The 15,435-nt window shown below is 42.1% G+C and overlaps 2 protein-coding genes across 2 annotated transcripts in view; one reads left to right on the top strand and one right to left on the bottom strand.

Annotated features, from left to right (window-relative positions):
- The window catches only part of STK26 (serine/threonine kinase 26), a 53,388-nt gene extending 49,663 nt beyond the window's left edge, over nucleotides 1-3,725 (top strand). Inside the window, exons 10-12 of the mRNA XM_025852503.2 lie at nucleotides 238-300; nucleotides 383-519; nucleotides 1,922-3,725. Coding sequence (XP_025708288.1) covers nucleotides 238-300; nucleotides 383-519; nucleotides 1,922-1,946 — 225 coding nt within the window. The 3' untranslated portion in view covers nucleotides 1,947-3,725. The remainder of the gene's footprint in view (nucleotides 1-237; nucleotides 301-382; nucleotides 520-1,921) is intronic.
- A 1,885-nt stretch (nucleotides 3,726-5,610) lies between these two features.
- Nucleotides 5,611-15,435, bottom strand: part of FRMD7 (FERM domain containing 7) — a 47,707-nt gene continuing 37,882 nt past the window's right edge. Inside the window, exons 6-12 of the mRNA XM_073879089.1 lie at nucleotides 13,833-13,947; nucleotides 13,495-13,642; nucleotides 10,911-11,006; nucleotides 9,389-9,552; nucleotides 7,970-8,038; nucleotides 7,775-7,850; nucleotides 5,611-6,714 (exon numbers count right to left, since the gene is read on the bottom strand). Of these exons, the coding sequence (XP_073735190.1) occupies nucleotides 5,632-6,714; nucleotides 7,775-7,850; nucleotides 7,970-8,038; nucleotides 9,389-9,552; nucleotides 10,911-11,006; nucleotides 13,495-13,642; nucleotides 13,833-13,947 (1,751 nt within the window). The 3' untranslated portion in view covers nucleotides 5,611-5,631. The remainder of the gene's footprint in view (nucleotides 6,715-7,774; nucleotides 7,851-7,969; nucleotides 8,039-9,388; nucleotides 9,553-10,910; nucleotides 11,007-13,494; nucleotides 13,643-13,832; nucleotides 13,948-15,435) is intronic.

The following is a 15,435-nucleotide window of genomic DNA, read 5'->3' as shown; positions in this document are numbered from 1 at the left end:
TTTAAATGCAATTTACCTAGACATGCATACACCCAGTGGAATCGTGGATATCTGATGTAATCCTAGAGGTTAGAGGCCTTCTGGATGATGGATGGGTGGGAAGGAAGCATGGAGACGTGCCTTATATTGGGCCTTTTGGGAGGGAGGTTTCAAATTAGTGCTCGCTTGTTACAGAATAAGAACACCATGACTTATTATGTTCATTTCATGGCCATAATCCATATTATTTGTTCCAAGGAGCAAGATCTTGTGCAAACCCTGAGCTGTTTGTCTATGATAATCACACCTGCATTTGCTGAAGTAAGTACGGATTCATTAGCTTTGGATATCTATGTTAAGAAGTCTGGTAATTTTAAATGTTACTGCTATTGATCTTTCTCAGCTTAAACAGCAGGATGAGAATAACGCTAGCAGGAATCAGGCAATTGAAGAACTTGAGAAAAGTATTGCTGTGGCTGAAGCCGCCTGTCCTGGCATCACAGATAAAATGGTGAAGAAATTAATTGAAAAATTTCAAAAGTAAGCTTGAAATGTCATTTAAGAAATTATTTTGACATTTTCTGTGGGATGTTTATGATACGATATGATTACCTTGATTCAGTCATTTCAAGTATTCCTAATTATTAAGTCACTTCTTAATAGTTGTATGCTTAAAACTGTTTTGTTTGTCGCCCATCTTAAACACGAGCTTTTGGAATTATCTTTGGGCATTACAAGGTACTTTTCCCCCTGAAAGAAATGGCCTGTTTTGGTTTTTTCTCCTTCGCCTGCTAGTAGGGGTATAGACGAAAGGTCACAGAGCGTATTTTTATTTGGGCCCTTGTAGATACCACTTAGGAATGTTTTCATTCTTGCCACTACCCTCATCACACTACTATTCACATAGCTTCCAGTGCTGAAGTTCTTACGTTTAGCCCCCGTAAGTAAAGTTAAGGGAAGGATTGTAGGTAGAGGAAGTCAGTATAGACTACAGAAGGTCCTTATGATTGACTTCAGTTTCCACACTGTCTCAAATTGTTGGTTTAACTTTGTTCCTATTCAATAAAGTTCATACATTTAATTTTTACGTTCTCTTTTTAAACCAGACTTTTGTATGCATGCACACACCTTCTTAGCTCCAACAGAATAAAGCAATACTAATTCTAGTCTCAATCCCGTGATATATCGCTTCTCGGTGCATCTTTCTACTTGTTTATCTTTGTGATGCCACTGGGATCCAGTTGGAACAAACTATACGGCCTGTGAAATCACACGCTCTGATAGATCTTCTATCTGATGAAGCCTATTTGTCCTCATACACTAAACTAACCCCTCTTCAAATCCCTTAGATTTTCATGGACAGCTTCCCGCTCTTTTCCAATTTGCAAACAAGTCAACTGGAGGTTGTCAAATCAGATATGGATGGGATTTTGGTTTTTTTGTTTGGTTTGGTTTGGTTTGTTTTTTTTTAAAGATTTTATTTATTTGAGAGAGAGAGACACACAGCGAGAGAGGGAACACAAGCAGGGGGAGTGGGAGAGGGAGAAGCAGGCTTCCCGTGGAGCAGGGAGCCCGATGCGGGGCTCGATCCCAGGACCCCGAGATCATGACCTGAGCCGAAGGCAGACGCTTAACAACTGAGCCACCCAGGCGCCCCAGAAGGGATTTTGTTTTTAAGTGGGCCCCACATGGAGCCTGAACTCACAACCCTGAGATCAAGACCTGAGCTGAGATCAAGAGTCAGACGCTTAAACCAACTGAGCCACCCAGGCGCCCCTACAGAAGAGATTTTTGAACTTCTTTATATGTTAACGTCTGCCTGATGATATTCAGTAAAAGAATTTAGTTTGCTGAATCAGTACCTTTATTGCAGAGTTCATACAGATGAGAAATATAAACATGTGTAGTTGTATATAGGTTTAAATTTTTCTTCATTTTATAGGTGTTCAGCAGATGAATCCCCCTAAGGAACTTCTTATTATCGGCTTCTATTTCATATGGACCCAGAGAAACCCACCAAAGCTACTCCAAGCTTAACAATGCTTAACTCATGAGCTCCATGTGCCTTTTGGATCTTTGCAACATTGAAGATTTGGAAGAAGCTCTTCAACTATTTTGTGATGGTGTTTATCATTTTATATTTTAAAGAGATTATTTTGTAAGGAATAACTTTTAATACTATAGTTTCACCTGTATTCTACTAAATGTTGAGATACAGTTTTGCTTTTAGGTATCATTATTATTTAAGTTACTGGGATGAATACCTTTCATGTTTTGATCCTTAGTTAACTGTACACTCATGAAACGTACAGGTCTTTCAAAGTCATCCTAAATATTCAATGTTTGTAAATCATCAAGCCTCAAAACACTTAAAAAAAAAAAACACAAGCATATTCTAAAAGTGACTATTGGTGGGGAGGTGGAAACAAGTCATTTCTTCTTAAAACGGAAGTTTTTAATAAGCTCTTGGAAATGAAACCTGAAAAGTATTGACTCCCTCTACCAAGTTGGGATGATTTTCCAGGCAGCTCAATGACGATCCCATTTGAGAGCCCTGTGTTTGAAGCATTTATAGGCAACATGTAGCAACAGAGGTACCTCTTGGTGTGCAGTATTGACCTTCTCTTGCAGAAGAGGCAGTTAACCCTTATTTAACATGGTTGGAAAATTAAAGCAATACTAATTAGCCAAGGATGGGTCTTTGGCAATACTGGAGGAATTTATCAGTCTTCATTTTTAAAATCTTCAACTCATATAGCATATTATATTGCTTGGATTTGGGGAGCTTAAGTAAAAGCTGATAATCATGTGATTAAGTACCTGATCAACAGGTATGAATATAACTTACACCAGCATATTTTTGTCATGGTAGTGAAATGTCCTATAAACTATTTATACATTTTTGTTCTCCATAATTATCCAGTACATAAGCATCATTTGTTCATTTTTGAAAGGGTATTTAAATAAGCATTTTCTAGTTCATATGAAAATAACCAGAGTACAGGATGACCTGTGTCCGTACAAAAGTTAAGTTAGACTGTACAGTTATTTTCAGTTATATTTATGGTACTGTTACATGGGTAATACCTTTTTTCTTTTAAGCCCAGTATATATATTATGCCTGCCTAAGTTCCAAACTGGGGCTATATTTCAGTAGTTGTAGAATTATTGATATTAATTAGTTTTGGTAGTTAACGTTTTGTTGTTTGGATCTGCACAGTTTGGTTTTTGCACAGAAGTCATTTCTAAAAATCGGAATAATTGCCAAATATTAGAAGAAAGGTGTTCTTCAAGTAAAGAATACAGTTTTTAGTCAAAGTGGCCATTACCTCTTCTCTTTCTGTAATAATACAGACACTTGAATAAGTCGTGGTCATGTCATATGCCAAGAAAGTTCTTTTCATTGGTGCCTATACTGTAACAATTACTTTTAATGCTTGTATTTTGAAGTAATGGTTCAGTTGAAATTTTCACCTGCTATGTGACTGAAATGCAATTACAGTTTATAATTTGTAGAGGTTTAGAAATAATTTTGCAACTCATATCATGGGTTGAATGAATATTTTTGTAAAAGCAAAAGCAACGAATTTATAAATGGATTATTTGAAACTTTACAACACAGCTGCATCATGGATAGGAATTATATTGCTTATTCATTAGAGTTATTAGTCCTGTAAACTGTTTCTAGGCGAAGCATACTCCAATGTTGTGGGGGATTGAAAAATAAATATTTAAATTTCATGGTCCTCAGTGTTTGTTTTCTCAAGGTGGGGGTATGGGGCAGAACTTTAATTGTTTCAAATTTTGTCTCCTCTGCTCTTTAATTTGTTATTGGAACTTTAACACCAACGTCTCCATTGGAAACTAGAAGGTGTTCTTCAGATTTAAGCACTGGTTATAGCTACCATGCATATCTGTCCCCCTGTCCTGACAAAAGTATTGGTAGAGTCCTCTTTCACTCAGAAATGCCCTAGGTTGGACAATATGTTGTGTGGTCACCCTAGTTAGGTTTTATTAGGAAATCAAATACAGATTTGAACCCTATAGTTCTCTGGGGAGAACAAATTTCACAAAGACTTCCAGAAATTGAGATGAGAAAGAGCATGTAAGCCTAAAGGAATTTGAGTTTTTCCTAGAGAAAAGGTCAAGGATGAACTTACTATAGCTCTGAGGATCTATAGGATTAACATATAGGTGACTGGGCTTCAATATATTATTATTATTAAATCGCTTTTTTACATTCATGTTACTGGGTAGGAGCAGGGAAGAAAGTGCTAGAATGTGGGAAAGGCTAGAGAAAGGTATATTAAAAGGAATTTTTCTGATATAAGGACAAAGAAAGTAAGAACATGATGCAAGCTGTGTGTGTGTGTGTGTGTGTGTGTGTGTGTGTGTGTGTGTACACATACACACACTTACGGGGCACCTGAGTGGCTCAGTCAGTTAAGTGTCTGCCTTCGGCTCAAGTCATGATCCCAAAGTCCTGGGATCAAGCCCCACGTCGTTGGGCTCCCTGCTCAATGGGGTATCTGCTTCTCCCTCTCCCTCTGGCCCTCCCCCTCTGCTTCTGCTCTCTCCCTCGTTCTCTCAAGAATAGACTCTTGGTTCATGAACTCAGTCTGGTTTTAGCACTATCCTTCTCATCAGCTACCCCAATTCTACCACTTCTCCCTCCCTGACTCTACGTTTTCCCCTGCCTCCTTCCTTTTTCTTATTAACTGTCCCTTCCCTTGGTAACAGACCAGAACCAGTCATTTCTGAAGTTGACTAAAACAAAATGAAGATCATACTTGCAACTTCTTTTTTTAAATAAATGGATTTCCATCACTCTTTATTAAAATACCATTCATCTCATTTCCTTGCCTACATACATGCAACAAGAGACGGCAAAAAAATAAAGTCTTGCAGGAGAAAGTAGATAAACCAACATGTTAATTTTTATCTGTCACTACATATAATAGATAGTTAAGAGTACAGAAGTAGTAAGTCAAACGTCGTAATATCTTCATCGGGCCTATATCTGGCTTTAGAAATTGATTAACTCATGAATTTCCAAGGTTTAGAATTCTTCCAAGTCCTAGATGCATTAAAAACTTGTATTCTGATGAGAGGATCTATGCCACCAACTTGTTCCTGAGGTATAGGAGGGCCATGCTCCCCCTAATAAATGTTATAAAAATTGAAGTCTTTAACACACGACAGGACCATTTTTACTGGAACCTTTAGTCACAGTATGGCTTAAGAACAAAATGACCAACACAGTCACAATCTACCAAATCACTAAAGGACATCAGAGGCCAATGCTATGCCAACCCATACTGTCACCATTATTCAGTGTGGAAGAGCCTGAACTTCATCGATAATGTCTCTATGGGGAAACGTAAAACGGAGATGACAAGTAGCCACCTTGCCCGACCACGGTGCTGGTGAGGAAAGGGTATGTTCCAGAGTCCCTTCAGAGGAAACTGAGGAGGGGAGCTTGAGGAACGAGGCAGCAGCTGGATCTTTAATAAGCTAGGTGCCCAAAAGTAGGAGATCCCCTTAATACCAACGAATGATAACTAAGAAAATGGTTTGTGCAGAACGTTCCTTATATTTTACCTAAGTTGGCAACATGGAACTGGCCCAGAAATGTTCACTGAGTTCACACTTTTAAGCTAAAAAGTAATTACACGGTTTTAGCAAAGTCCTGTCTTCAGCAGTTGGCGTATTGAAAGAAACACCTTCATCCTCTTCATCAAGCTGTAGACTACCAGAAGATAAGCGGATTCTGGCCATGGGTGACCTTGTTCCTTTGCCATACAAAGAGTAGTAGTCTGGTTTAAGAATTTCTGATTCTGAATCACTGGATTCACTAGTTACATACCTTTCTGTTGCTCCCTGATCCATTAAAACTGTTGGAAACTCCTGCTCTGCAAACATATATGTAAAAAGGTCAGCTTTACGACTCAGAGTAGGACAAGGCCCTAAAGGTCTAAATTCGGACCCAAAAGGAAAACGGATCGTTTTCATGTCTGATTGGCTCTGGGATCGTTTCGGGGTTTGCTCTTGAATGCTATATGCAAATGCATCTTCTAAATTTGGGTCTTCCGCTTCCAGATCTACGTTGATGTTGCTCCTACCACTAGTCCTGGCCATAGCTTCTTGGAGTTCTTGAAAGTCTTGCTGAAAGCTCTTCATTCTGACATTCCTTGGGCTTCTTTTGGCTGGCTTCATTGCAGCGGGCTCTAGACAGCTGTCTGGCCTTTCCCTTTCCTCTGCCATGACTGGGGACCGTTTGGGCACCTGGGGTGGTCTGTCCACATAAAAAAAGACTTGGGGAGGCATAATATCGACCTGCTGACCAGTACAAGGAATATAGGGCACATCTGTGTAAGTTAGCTGCCTTGCTGGACTCACTTTGCTTGCAAGGCCAGAAGATGCGCTCATGTGATTGTCAGCAAACTTACAGCTTGGTTGGAAGGAGCTCAGAGGACTCCTTTCCTCAAAGTAGTCTCTGGGATCCAGGTCAGTGCTAAAGACAGGGTCTGTATAAATAAAAGGGAAAGAGGAACTGCTTTGGGACTGATGTAACAGTGTGGGATCCGCCTCTGGTTTGGAACGCTCCAGCTCGGCTGCAAACGTCACCTCCACTGCTGAGTTTCTCCTCCTATGGTCTAGCACCGGCTCCGATGCATGCACTCCATTCACATTTCGGTAATACCCACCGCCGTACGCTAGTCTCAAATCTTCCACCTTGCAAGAGAGGACATGTTGGTGAAAGAAGGGAAAAGCCATTTGGTTGGCGTGGGAGCAGGGATCTAAACGCCTTGAATTTCACAAAGGTATTTTTCACAAGGTCATATCGATCCATATTCTATTCCAAGGCTGATGAATGGATACAGAATGGGAAATACCTTGTACCATATCCCAATCCATGTGCTAAAAAATACACACGACAGTCTCCTTTCTCACTGCATCCCACTCCCTGCCTCTGAGTTCTCCATGTTCTTCAGCCGGCGTGGGACTCCAGGCAGTATGGTTTAGTAGCTCATTTATAAATGAGCCAGGGGTTCTGCCTTCTGGTTCTGGCTCTGCTGTGTGACCTTAGGTGGGTCTCCTAACCTCCCTGCTCCAGCCTCCTCCCTATTCTCTGTAAAATGGTGGGAAGGAGGGCTATGATGAGAGGGTCACATGTTAGATGGCACCTTCCAGCATTATACCTCTGTGACGCCTTTGAAATAAAAACTGCCTATGATTTGAATGAAGACATGAGAGTTTGTGAGACCTATAATTATTTTTTTTTTTTTAGGGAGAGCAAAAGCAAAATAATTACCATGGTTAATGCTTATAAAACTCAAATGAAGCCATCATCTCATGATTCCAGGAGAATAGCACTTTGTTCTTGAATTAAGTGACAAAATTACACAGCAAGAGTACTTTAAAACGTTAACCCAAGACCTTGGAGCTTCCTCTAAGCCTTAAAATTTTTCATTAGGTAAAAAAAAAAAAAAGCTTTTTAGTTTTAGAAATTCATTTGGATCTGCATTTTGCACGATGTTAGCAATACAAGTTGCAATTTAGAGATGCGCCAGATCCTTTCAGTCCATAAGGTACACACCAGTGGTAATTTATTAAATGGTCTTCTATTGGCTGGAAAGACTGAGCTGACAGACCTCCTGAGGAGGCTAGCCTAACTCAAACAGAGTCGCCTTTTTACACACCGGGACATTCTGGCAGAATCAATTCTTAAAAGCATTTGACATGTAGATGCAGTACATTTATCTAAAGAAGAAGGGATTTTCAGAAACCTTACTTGTTTTGACACATCAGAGAGGAGGTCCGGTGAGGACCTGCATTGTCGCTCATGGTACTGAGATGGGTAATGTTTCCTGCAATCCGCAAACAGAGAAGGAATTGAAATGGTCTGCAAGCACATACAGAATACATAGAAATCTCTACATTCAGCTTAAAATCAACATGAGAGAGAGAGACAGAAAAAACCATGTACCTCTCAAATGGCAAGCTCCTCAACCTCCCTTTCTTTCCATATTCCAAAAGCTGCCTTTGGGTCCTTCCACTGTGGTAAAGAATGAGATAAGACATTTTATTAACACCACTCAGGCTACTAAAACTCCAAAGCTTCATTTACTGTTGGAGTCAGGAGTCCCAATGAATGACATAGGCCATGAATCTTTGACCATCACAGTAATGATACTACCCGCTTTTTCAACTATCAGGCCTAGAGCAACCTCAACTTCTCAGAACCCAGAAGATTTTTAAAAGCTTCGGAACAAGACTATATCACAGTTAAAAATTCTGGCCTTGAAAATGAACTGACTCTCCTATAAAGGCCTTTTCCCTACCTGCAAATTTACACACAATTTCTAATAAGGCTATTTATCCAGTTTCCCAATTCCTGACAGAAGAAAAACAGCTAACTAAACAGAAGAGGTTCGCTCCAGCCAGACCATACACCAGCAAAGAAAGCCAGCCGACGGCTGGGAGAAACGCAAGAGCCAAAAAAGAAATCAGGAAAAATAGTAAAACCCAAAAAGTCTGAGCCATTTATCACCGAGGTGCAGGGACTGCCGTGCCTCCCCCCACCCCCAGGCCATCGCCTCCCCTGGATAATAAGTGATGTTTATATTAGCTCCGGTCATTCAGAGAAGGGCAAACTATGCTCAGTATCATCTGTTTAAGAAGGCGGGGATTTGTAAAATACATTTTGGAAAGATTCCATCAAAAAATATGTATGTTTTTAAGATCTCAGTTCTTACTGAGGCGGGCTTCCACTATTTGAAAATCCCCTATGGGAAACATTCAATTAGAAGGTGGTTTTTTTGTTTTTGGTTTGGTTTTTTTGTTTGTTTGTTTGTTTGTTTTTTAAATCTTAGCTAAGAGTTTTGAAGGCTTCTTCCAAAGAATTCCTAGGCTGGTGTGTTCGCGTAAAAGCGAGATCATATTTTCACCTTGCTTCCATTCCTCCAAAATGTCCCCTGCCGCGAAGAGCCTCTACTGCCATACTGCTCAGCGTTCTGCCTCCCTTAGCTCCTCCAAGCCTGTCTCCCCACCTGTCTCTCACCAACCACCACCAAACAGATGTCGTTGAGCTTTCCTTTCCATGGCTTGCACAGAGGTTGTGATATAAGGAAAACAACAGGTTCATTAAATACATCTTCTCAAACAGCATAAGACCCCCCCAATCCTTGCCAATATTCTGATCTAGCCCCTTAACTAGGGTGCTTCCCTCCTCCTGTCTCCCCGTTGGGAAATATGGACCTCATGTGTCACATAGAGAAGGAGCAGTAAAGGGGATCACCCTTTAAGTGATTCTTCATTGCTTCTAGAATTCAACGCCTTCCACTGCCTTCCACGTTATTGAAAAGAAGTTGTGTGTACAGTTGACCTATGTGCAATATTTCATTACCTATAGCGGAAACTGGAACCCTTGCTGCACAGTAGGGCTTTGGGCTTGGATTTGGGCTCTTCAGAAAGTCTGAAGAAAGCATGGTACTCCACACAGGTCTTCCAGAAAGCCTTGCAGGCATCTCGGCTGGCCATGGTGAACTCCAAGGTGTCCTTGCACAACACCTGTGTAAACCAATTTCCATCAAGCCAAACATCCTTCAAGACTATCAAAGAACTTCGAATCCTAGTGCTTTCCAAACTGTTGGTCCAGGGGCCCATGCAGCTTCTGATTTTCCACTTGGCTCCCTACAGGCTTCACACCTACTAAAACCAAATGATTGGCAACCTTCCGAGGAACAGACAGGGCCACTGCTCAAAAACAGAGCCCTCTCTGAGAAGCCAGTCTCACTCTGGAGCCCCCGTACCTCAAACACATTTTTACCCCCTCTTCTCTGCCAGGAACATTTTTATGAAGTTGTAAATTAGGTTAAAATGAACATCAAAGGACATCCTTTCAAGGTGACAAGAAGTTATAAATGACCAACAGGAAACACGGGGAGGAGGCGATTTCCTTACAGATGGTAGGCTTTATAGGATAATTACATGTATAGGCGTCTTTTTAACATACCGGCTAGAAACATTTAGTCCTCCCTATGCTGCCCTGTTCTACGATGCTCTATATTGCTCATTTAGCATATCCTAATCTGCTCTAGGGGAGCTTAGCCTTTCAGACCTAAAGTTCAAGTTTTCCCCATCCCCCCGACCCACTCTATGACCCCCATTTGTGCATGCGTGCATGCAGCCCTGTTTTCTGCTGAGCCCCCCTTCCCTCATTCCTTTCCAGGTTCCCACATGCAGCCCTGGGACACTCCACAAGCTTCACACTGGAGACAGTCTCCTGAACTGCTCAAATGAACACTTTGGTGTAAGGCCACACTACTGCATCCTCCGTAGGTCAAAAAATTGGTTGATACACATTTTTCATTTCCTTTAGAGTCACAAAAGAACATCCTTTCTAGTACCTTTGTCGTACCCTGTACAATGCAGCCTTGACCAATAAGAGCTGCTTTTGCCTAATCTATACCCCCACCCCACCTCCACCACATCCTGCTTTGGCAAATAGTAGGTGTTCAATTATTTGGCATGTACTCGGTGTTCAGTTATTTTTGTTTAAGGAAAGGAGATGAAAATATAAAATGGGGCAGATAACAGCAAATAAACATGTCCATAGTCCTAGATCTGGTCACTCCCGTTTGACTTATCAAATCCCTGAAAAAAGAAAATGGTTTTTAAGGAGACTTGCCTTTCATTCCAGCCACCCCGTTTTCCCACTAGTTTATTCATTCTGAACTGCCAATAGGATTTCTTGGTGTTTTGCCTCGAGTAAAAATATGACTAACGCTCTGGTTTATTTATGTAGAGGTAAAAGAGAGAGTACATCACCCTTCAGCTTTCACCACTCACATTCAGACCATTTGCTGAAACAACCAAGAAATCCCAAGTGAACAGAAAGTGAAAGAATTTATTAGAAAGCTACTTACCAAGATGTTGGCATGAAGTTTGATGAGAAAATGCTTTCTCTTAAAACTCAACTTGCGGATTTTAGCCCAGTTGAAAGTATTGATCTTTGTATTTCCCTGTAATGACAGGCATGGCAGATTTCAAGGTGAATGTCAGCACACGCTGGTTTGGAAGACAATGAGAACCCGTTAGAAAAAGCACCTCATGCATGGGACCATCCTACCTCTTGCACAGACTGGTTCTGTCCTACTAGGTAGAAGCTGTGGCCAAAGAAGGCATTCGAGGGAGACATAAGGCTGCTCCGAAGTGCAAGCAAGAAGGGGTATGCCTGGGGAAGGTTTCCAGCCAGGATAGGGAGATCATGGGAGGAAAGGATGACTGCCACCCCATTTACACAAACACCTTCCATGGCTCCTCACTGCGTGTGTCATCAAGTCTAAACACGTTTGGCTGGGGTGTCCTGCCTCAGCTGTACTGAGCATCCAGCCTTCTATCCCACTGATCCTAAAAAACACCCTTCCATCCAACCCTGTACCTTCCTTCCCAGAGGGCTCCTCATTCTCCTTACCCAGAATTGCCTTCTCCCTAGTCAAGCTGTCTTGCCAGTCTGGTAGCATCCCCTCTAAAATATTGTTATATATACTTATACCTATATATAGGTACATGTTGTATATAGTTATATCTATCCATTTGTTGGTTGGTCGGCTGCTTGATATTTGTTTGCTGACGTGGTCCAAAAATCAAAGGTATACAAAAAATATATACATCGAGAAGTCTCGCTCCCACCACCATCACTCCTATATCTGTCCCTCTGTACCCATCTATCCATTCTCTATGGGTAACCACATTTATTAGTTTCTTATGTATACTTGTCGCGCAACTTCAGGTCGATAGGATAGATTAGCTTTTGATTACTGACTGATATTGATCACTATTTCTCTGGTCTCTCCAAATAAATTGTGAGTATCTTAATGACCGGAGCCATAGGTCAGGCTTAATGTTAGTTTGTTGACTGTGCCATCCTTTATCCTTCTTGGGGCCTTTGTCTGTGTGCCCTTTGTCTGGAATCCCCTCCCTCACCTGCCAACCCTATCTCTTTGATCTGGACAACTTCCTCAGGTCTTGGCTTAAATTTTTTTAAGTTTATTCATTTACTTATTTTTAGTCATCTCTACCCCGATCGTGGGGTTCAAACTCATGACCCCGAGATCAAGAGAGTCGCAAGCTCTTCCAACTGAGCCAGCCAAGGCACCCCCTTAGCTTAAATGTTAAACCCCTTTCACATGTGTTACCTTAGCACCCCATGCTTCTTCGAGCACAAAAACATAGCATTTGTTTAAAATTACTTGTTTCATTGTCTGTCTTTCCCCTGTTAGAAGGCAAGGTCCATGGGGCACCTGGGTGGCTCAGCCAGTTGAGTGTCCGACTCTTGATTTCGGCTCAGGTCATGATCTCAGGGTGCTGGGATCGAGCCCCGTGTTGGGCTCTGCACTCAGCAGAGAGTCTGCTTGAGGATCTCTCTTCCTCTTTCTCTCCTTCTGCCCCTCCCCCTGCTCGCGTTCTCTCTCTCTCTCTCTCTCTCTCTCTCTCTCAAATAAATAAATAAATAGATAGATCTTTAAAAAAAAAAAAGACTTTGTAGAATACAAGGTCCACGAAGTCAGGATCCCTCCTGTTTACCTCTGCAGCTCTAATATCTGGCACAGGGGGCTATACAGTAACTATACTGACGGAAGGATGAATGAATGAATAGTTGCTGCCCGACTCTGTAAATATACTCAAACCCATTGAATTGAAGAGTTAAACCAGATGAATTGTATGGTATGCAAAGTATATCTCAATAAAGCCGGTTTTGTTTGAAGAATGCAATACCGAACACATACAGAGTACTCAGTACACAAGTATTCTTTGACTGGATTTGGGGTGGGACAAAATAGACTGGCTACATCATTCCACACTGTCCACAGAAGTACTCCCACCGGAAGAGCTCACAACTAACACGACAGCCTTGCTCCCCTCCGCTTCCCCATTTTCTCCCACGCAGTAGGACCGATGGGGGGAAGTTAGAGTGGAATGGGTAAAATTCCTTCCTGGGGGAACAGCTATGCCTGTGGCCCACTGGGTCTTTTGCCCACCCGTGTACTCTCGTGCTGCAAAGTTTACAACCTGAAACATGAGAAGGCCAAGATTCTTCTAGCTGAGTCTGCACCTGACCCGTCGGTGACTTGCTTTGGTGCTCTAATTTGGTCCCCGTGGGTTGTTTCTAGTAGATTTGGACAAGGTGAGTGCACTTGGTGTCACAGCCGAAGCTTTTAGATGCCAAAATCCATATTCGTATTTAGGGTCTACAAGTTCCAAAGGGCCTCTTGACTTTCTCTCTCCACCATGCTGGCCCGATCAAATGTGTGAGCTCCTCAGAGTCAAAACAGTCCGTCAGAGACCACAAAGGGAAGCAAAGCACATCGAGGGGAGATATTCACAAATATCCCCCCCCTTTCTGGCTGGTGGTGAGACTGAGGGGCGAGGTCACCTCACGAACGGACACCCACGTTGGAACCAAGGTAACACCCAAAGCTGCAGGCCTTTAAAGGAAAGAGTTGTTACCCTTAACACCAGTACTCCCATGTGAGCGACAGCCAGGTGGATCTGCATGCCTTCGCCGTCACTGGCGGGGTGAGGCCTGATGCCGTACATATCCAGCTTCCTTGCTATATCCAGTAGCAGAATGTCAGCTTCAGCTGGGCTCCTGCCACTGCAAAGGGAAAGAATTTATGAGCCTAATAAATGCAGCAAGAAAGACACCTCCGCCCTAAGGGCTCCGTGAGGAGCTCAGTGTATTCTTGAGCCCGAAGCTTCTCTGACTTAAGGATTTGCTTTTAAGAGTCTGTCCCCAGCTTTCGTGTTCCCTGCTGGTGGAAGCTGGTGCTGGCTGAAGTACTCACACGTGCTTCTGATGAAAGTGCATGATCTTGCTCTCTAAACAGTCTTGGTTCGGTAAGTAGCGGGTTTCTGCCAGATGTTTCTTATCTGTTTCTTCATGAAAGTCTCCCAGTTCTGCTGCATGACAGAGAAATGACATTTTTCACATTAGCATTGAGGAGTTTAGGAATGGAGCACTCAGCAGACCCTCTGGCCTCCCGCAAACAGCCCTTTCTTTGCAGCCAATGTGGCCCTAGGCCCCCCCATGCCATGCCTTATATGTACTTATATTTTAGGATATGGGGGGGGCAGGGAACTGAGTCTTTTTCAAATCAGAAGCAGTGCATTGCTCTGAAGTCTCAGTATAGTAAATCACAGGCACCGTGTATGTCTTACAGGCTCCGGGATCACAGATGACTATTTCATTAGTTCCTTCTTCCAGACTCTGTTTCTGATCTTTTTCTTCTCACCAGTCCCTGTTATGGGTTGAACTGGGTATCCCTCCCCCCCCCCCGCACTGCCCACCTCAAATTCATGTGGAAGTCTTAAACCCCATACCTCAGAATGTGACTGTATTTAGAGATAGGGCCTATAAAGAAGGGATTAAGTTAAAATGAGTCGGTAGGGTGGGCCCTAATCCAATCTGACTAGTGTCCTTATAAGAAGAGGAAATTTACCCCTGCAGAGAGACACCAGGAACACAGGTGCACAGGGCAAAGGGCAGGTGAGGATGCATCCAGAGGGCAACAATCTGCAAGCCAAGCAGAGAGGCCCCAGAAGAAACCAAAGCTGCCGACACTTCAGGCTTGGATTTCTAGCCTCCAGAACTGTGAGAAAATACATTTCGGCCCTTTAAGCCCCCTGGTCTCTGGTATTTTGTTATAGCAACCCTAGCAAACTCATATGGGCCCTTAATCTCACTCCACCCTGACTGTATATTATCAGAAAAGGAGACTATAAAAGCCAAGTGCTGCGCAAGCCAGCCACAGCCATTCATCACTCTGTACGAAACGAGTAAAACCCCAGCTATCTGGAATCCCCAGTAAATGAATCATTCTGGAAATCATTCTGGCTTTTCCAAATCACTGGCTGCTTATCCCTGATCATAATCTACTCTTTTCTAGATGTCTCTAGTTTATTGTTATAAACATCTGGCATCGCACAATGCCTACAGAGGTGATTGGGGTATACAGGAATATCTGCCCCTACAGTTAATGGCTTCAAAATGTTTCGATTCTTGAACTATTGTGTCTTCTTTATAATTTTTATGCCTTTTCCCTCTTTGTCAGATTGATATGAATCATTTCCTGGTTACTGACTTCTCCCGAAAAGGTCTCCACACTTGGTTGTAATTATGACTTCTAACGAGAACCTAGATATCCAAAACTATTAGCATTTTATGAATTCTAAGAGTAAATACATTCTCCGTGAAATCCTGTAACTAAAATACATGGACATGGGACACTGATTTTGAGTGCTGGAAACTTACTTCCTCTTTTCTCTTGATTTTTTCTTACATTTTAGACAGATGACATGCTCATGACAGATGAGGTATGTAATGTATATTTTTTAGAAATCACATTATTAAAAAAATAAAAGCCACATTATAATGAAAATCCTCATATA

The sequence above is a fragment of the Callorhinus ursinus genome, unplaced genomic scaffold, assembly GCF_003265705.2.
Source record: "Callorhinus ursinus isolate GAN/ISIS: 27379988/994484 unplaced genomic scaffold, GSC_fseal_2.0 scaffold33, whole genome shotgun sequence".
Classification (NCBI taxonomy): Eukaryota; Metazoa; Chordata; class Mammalia; order Carnivora; family Otariidae; genus Callorhinus; species Callorhinus ursinus.
This window is presented reverse-complemented; position numbering and strand designations above follow the sequence as displayed.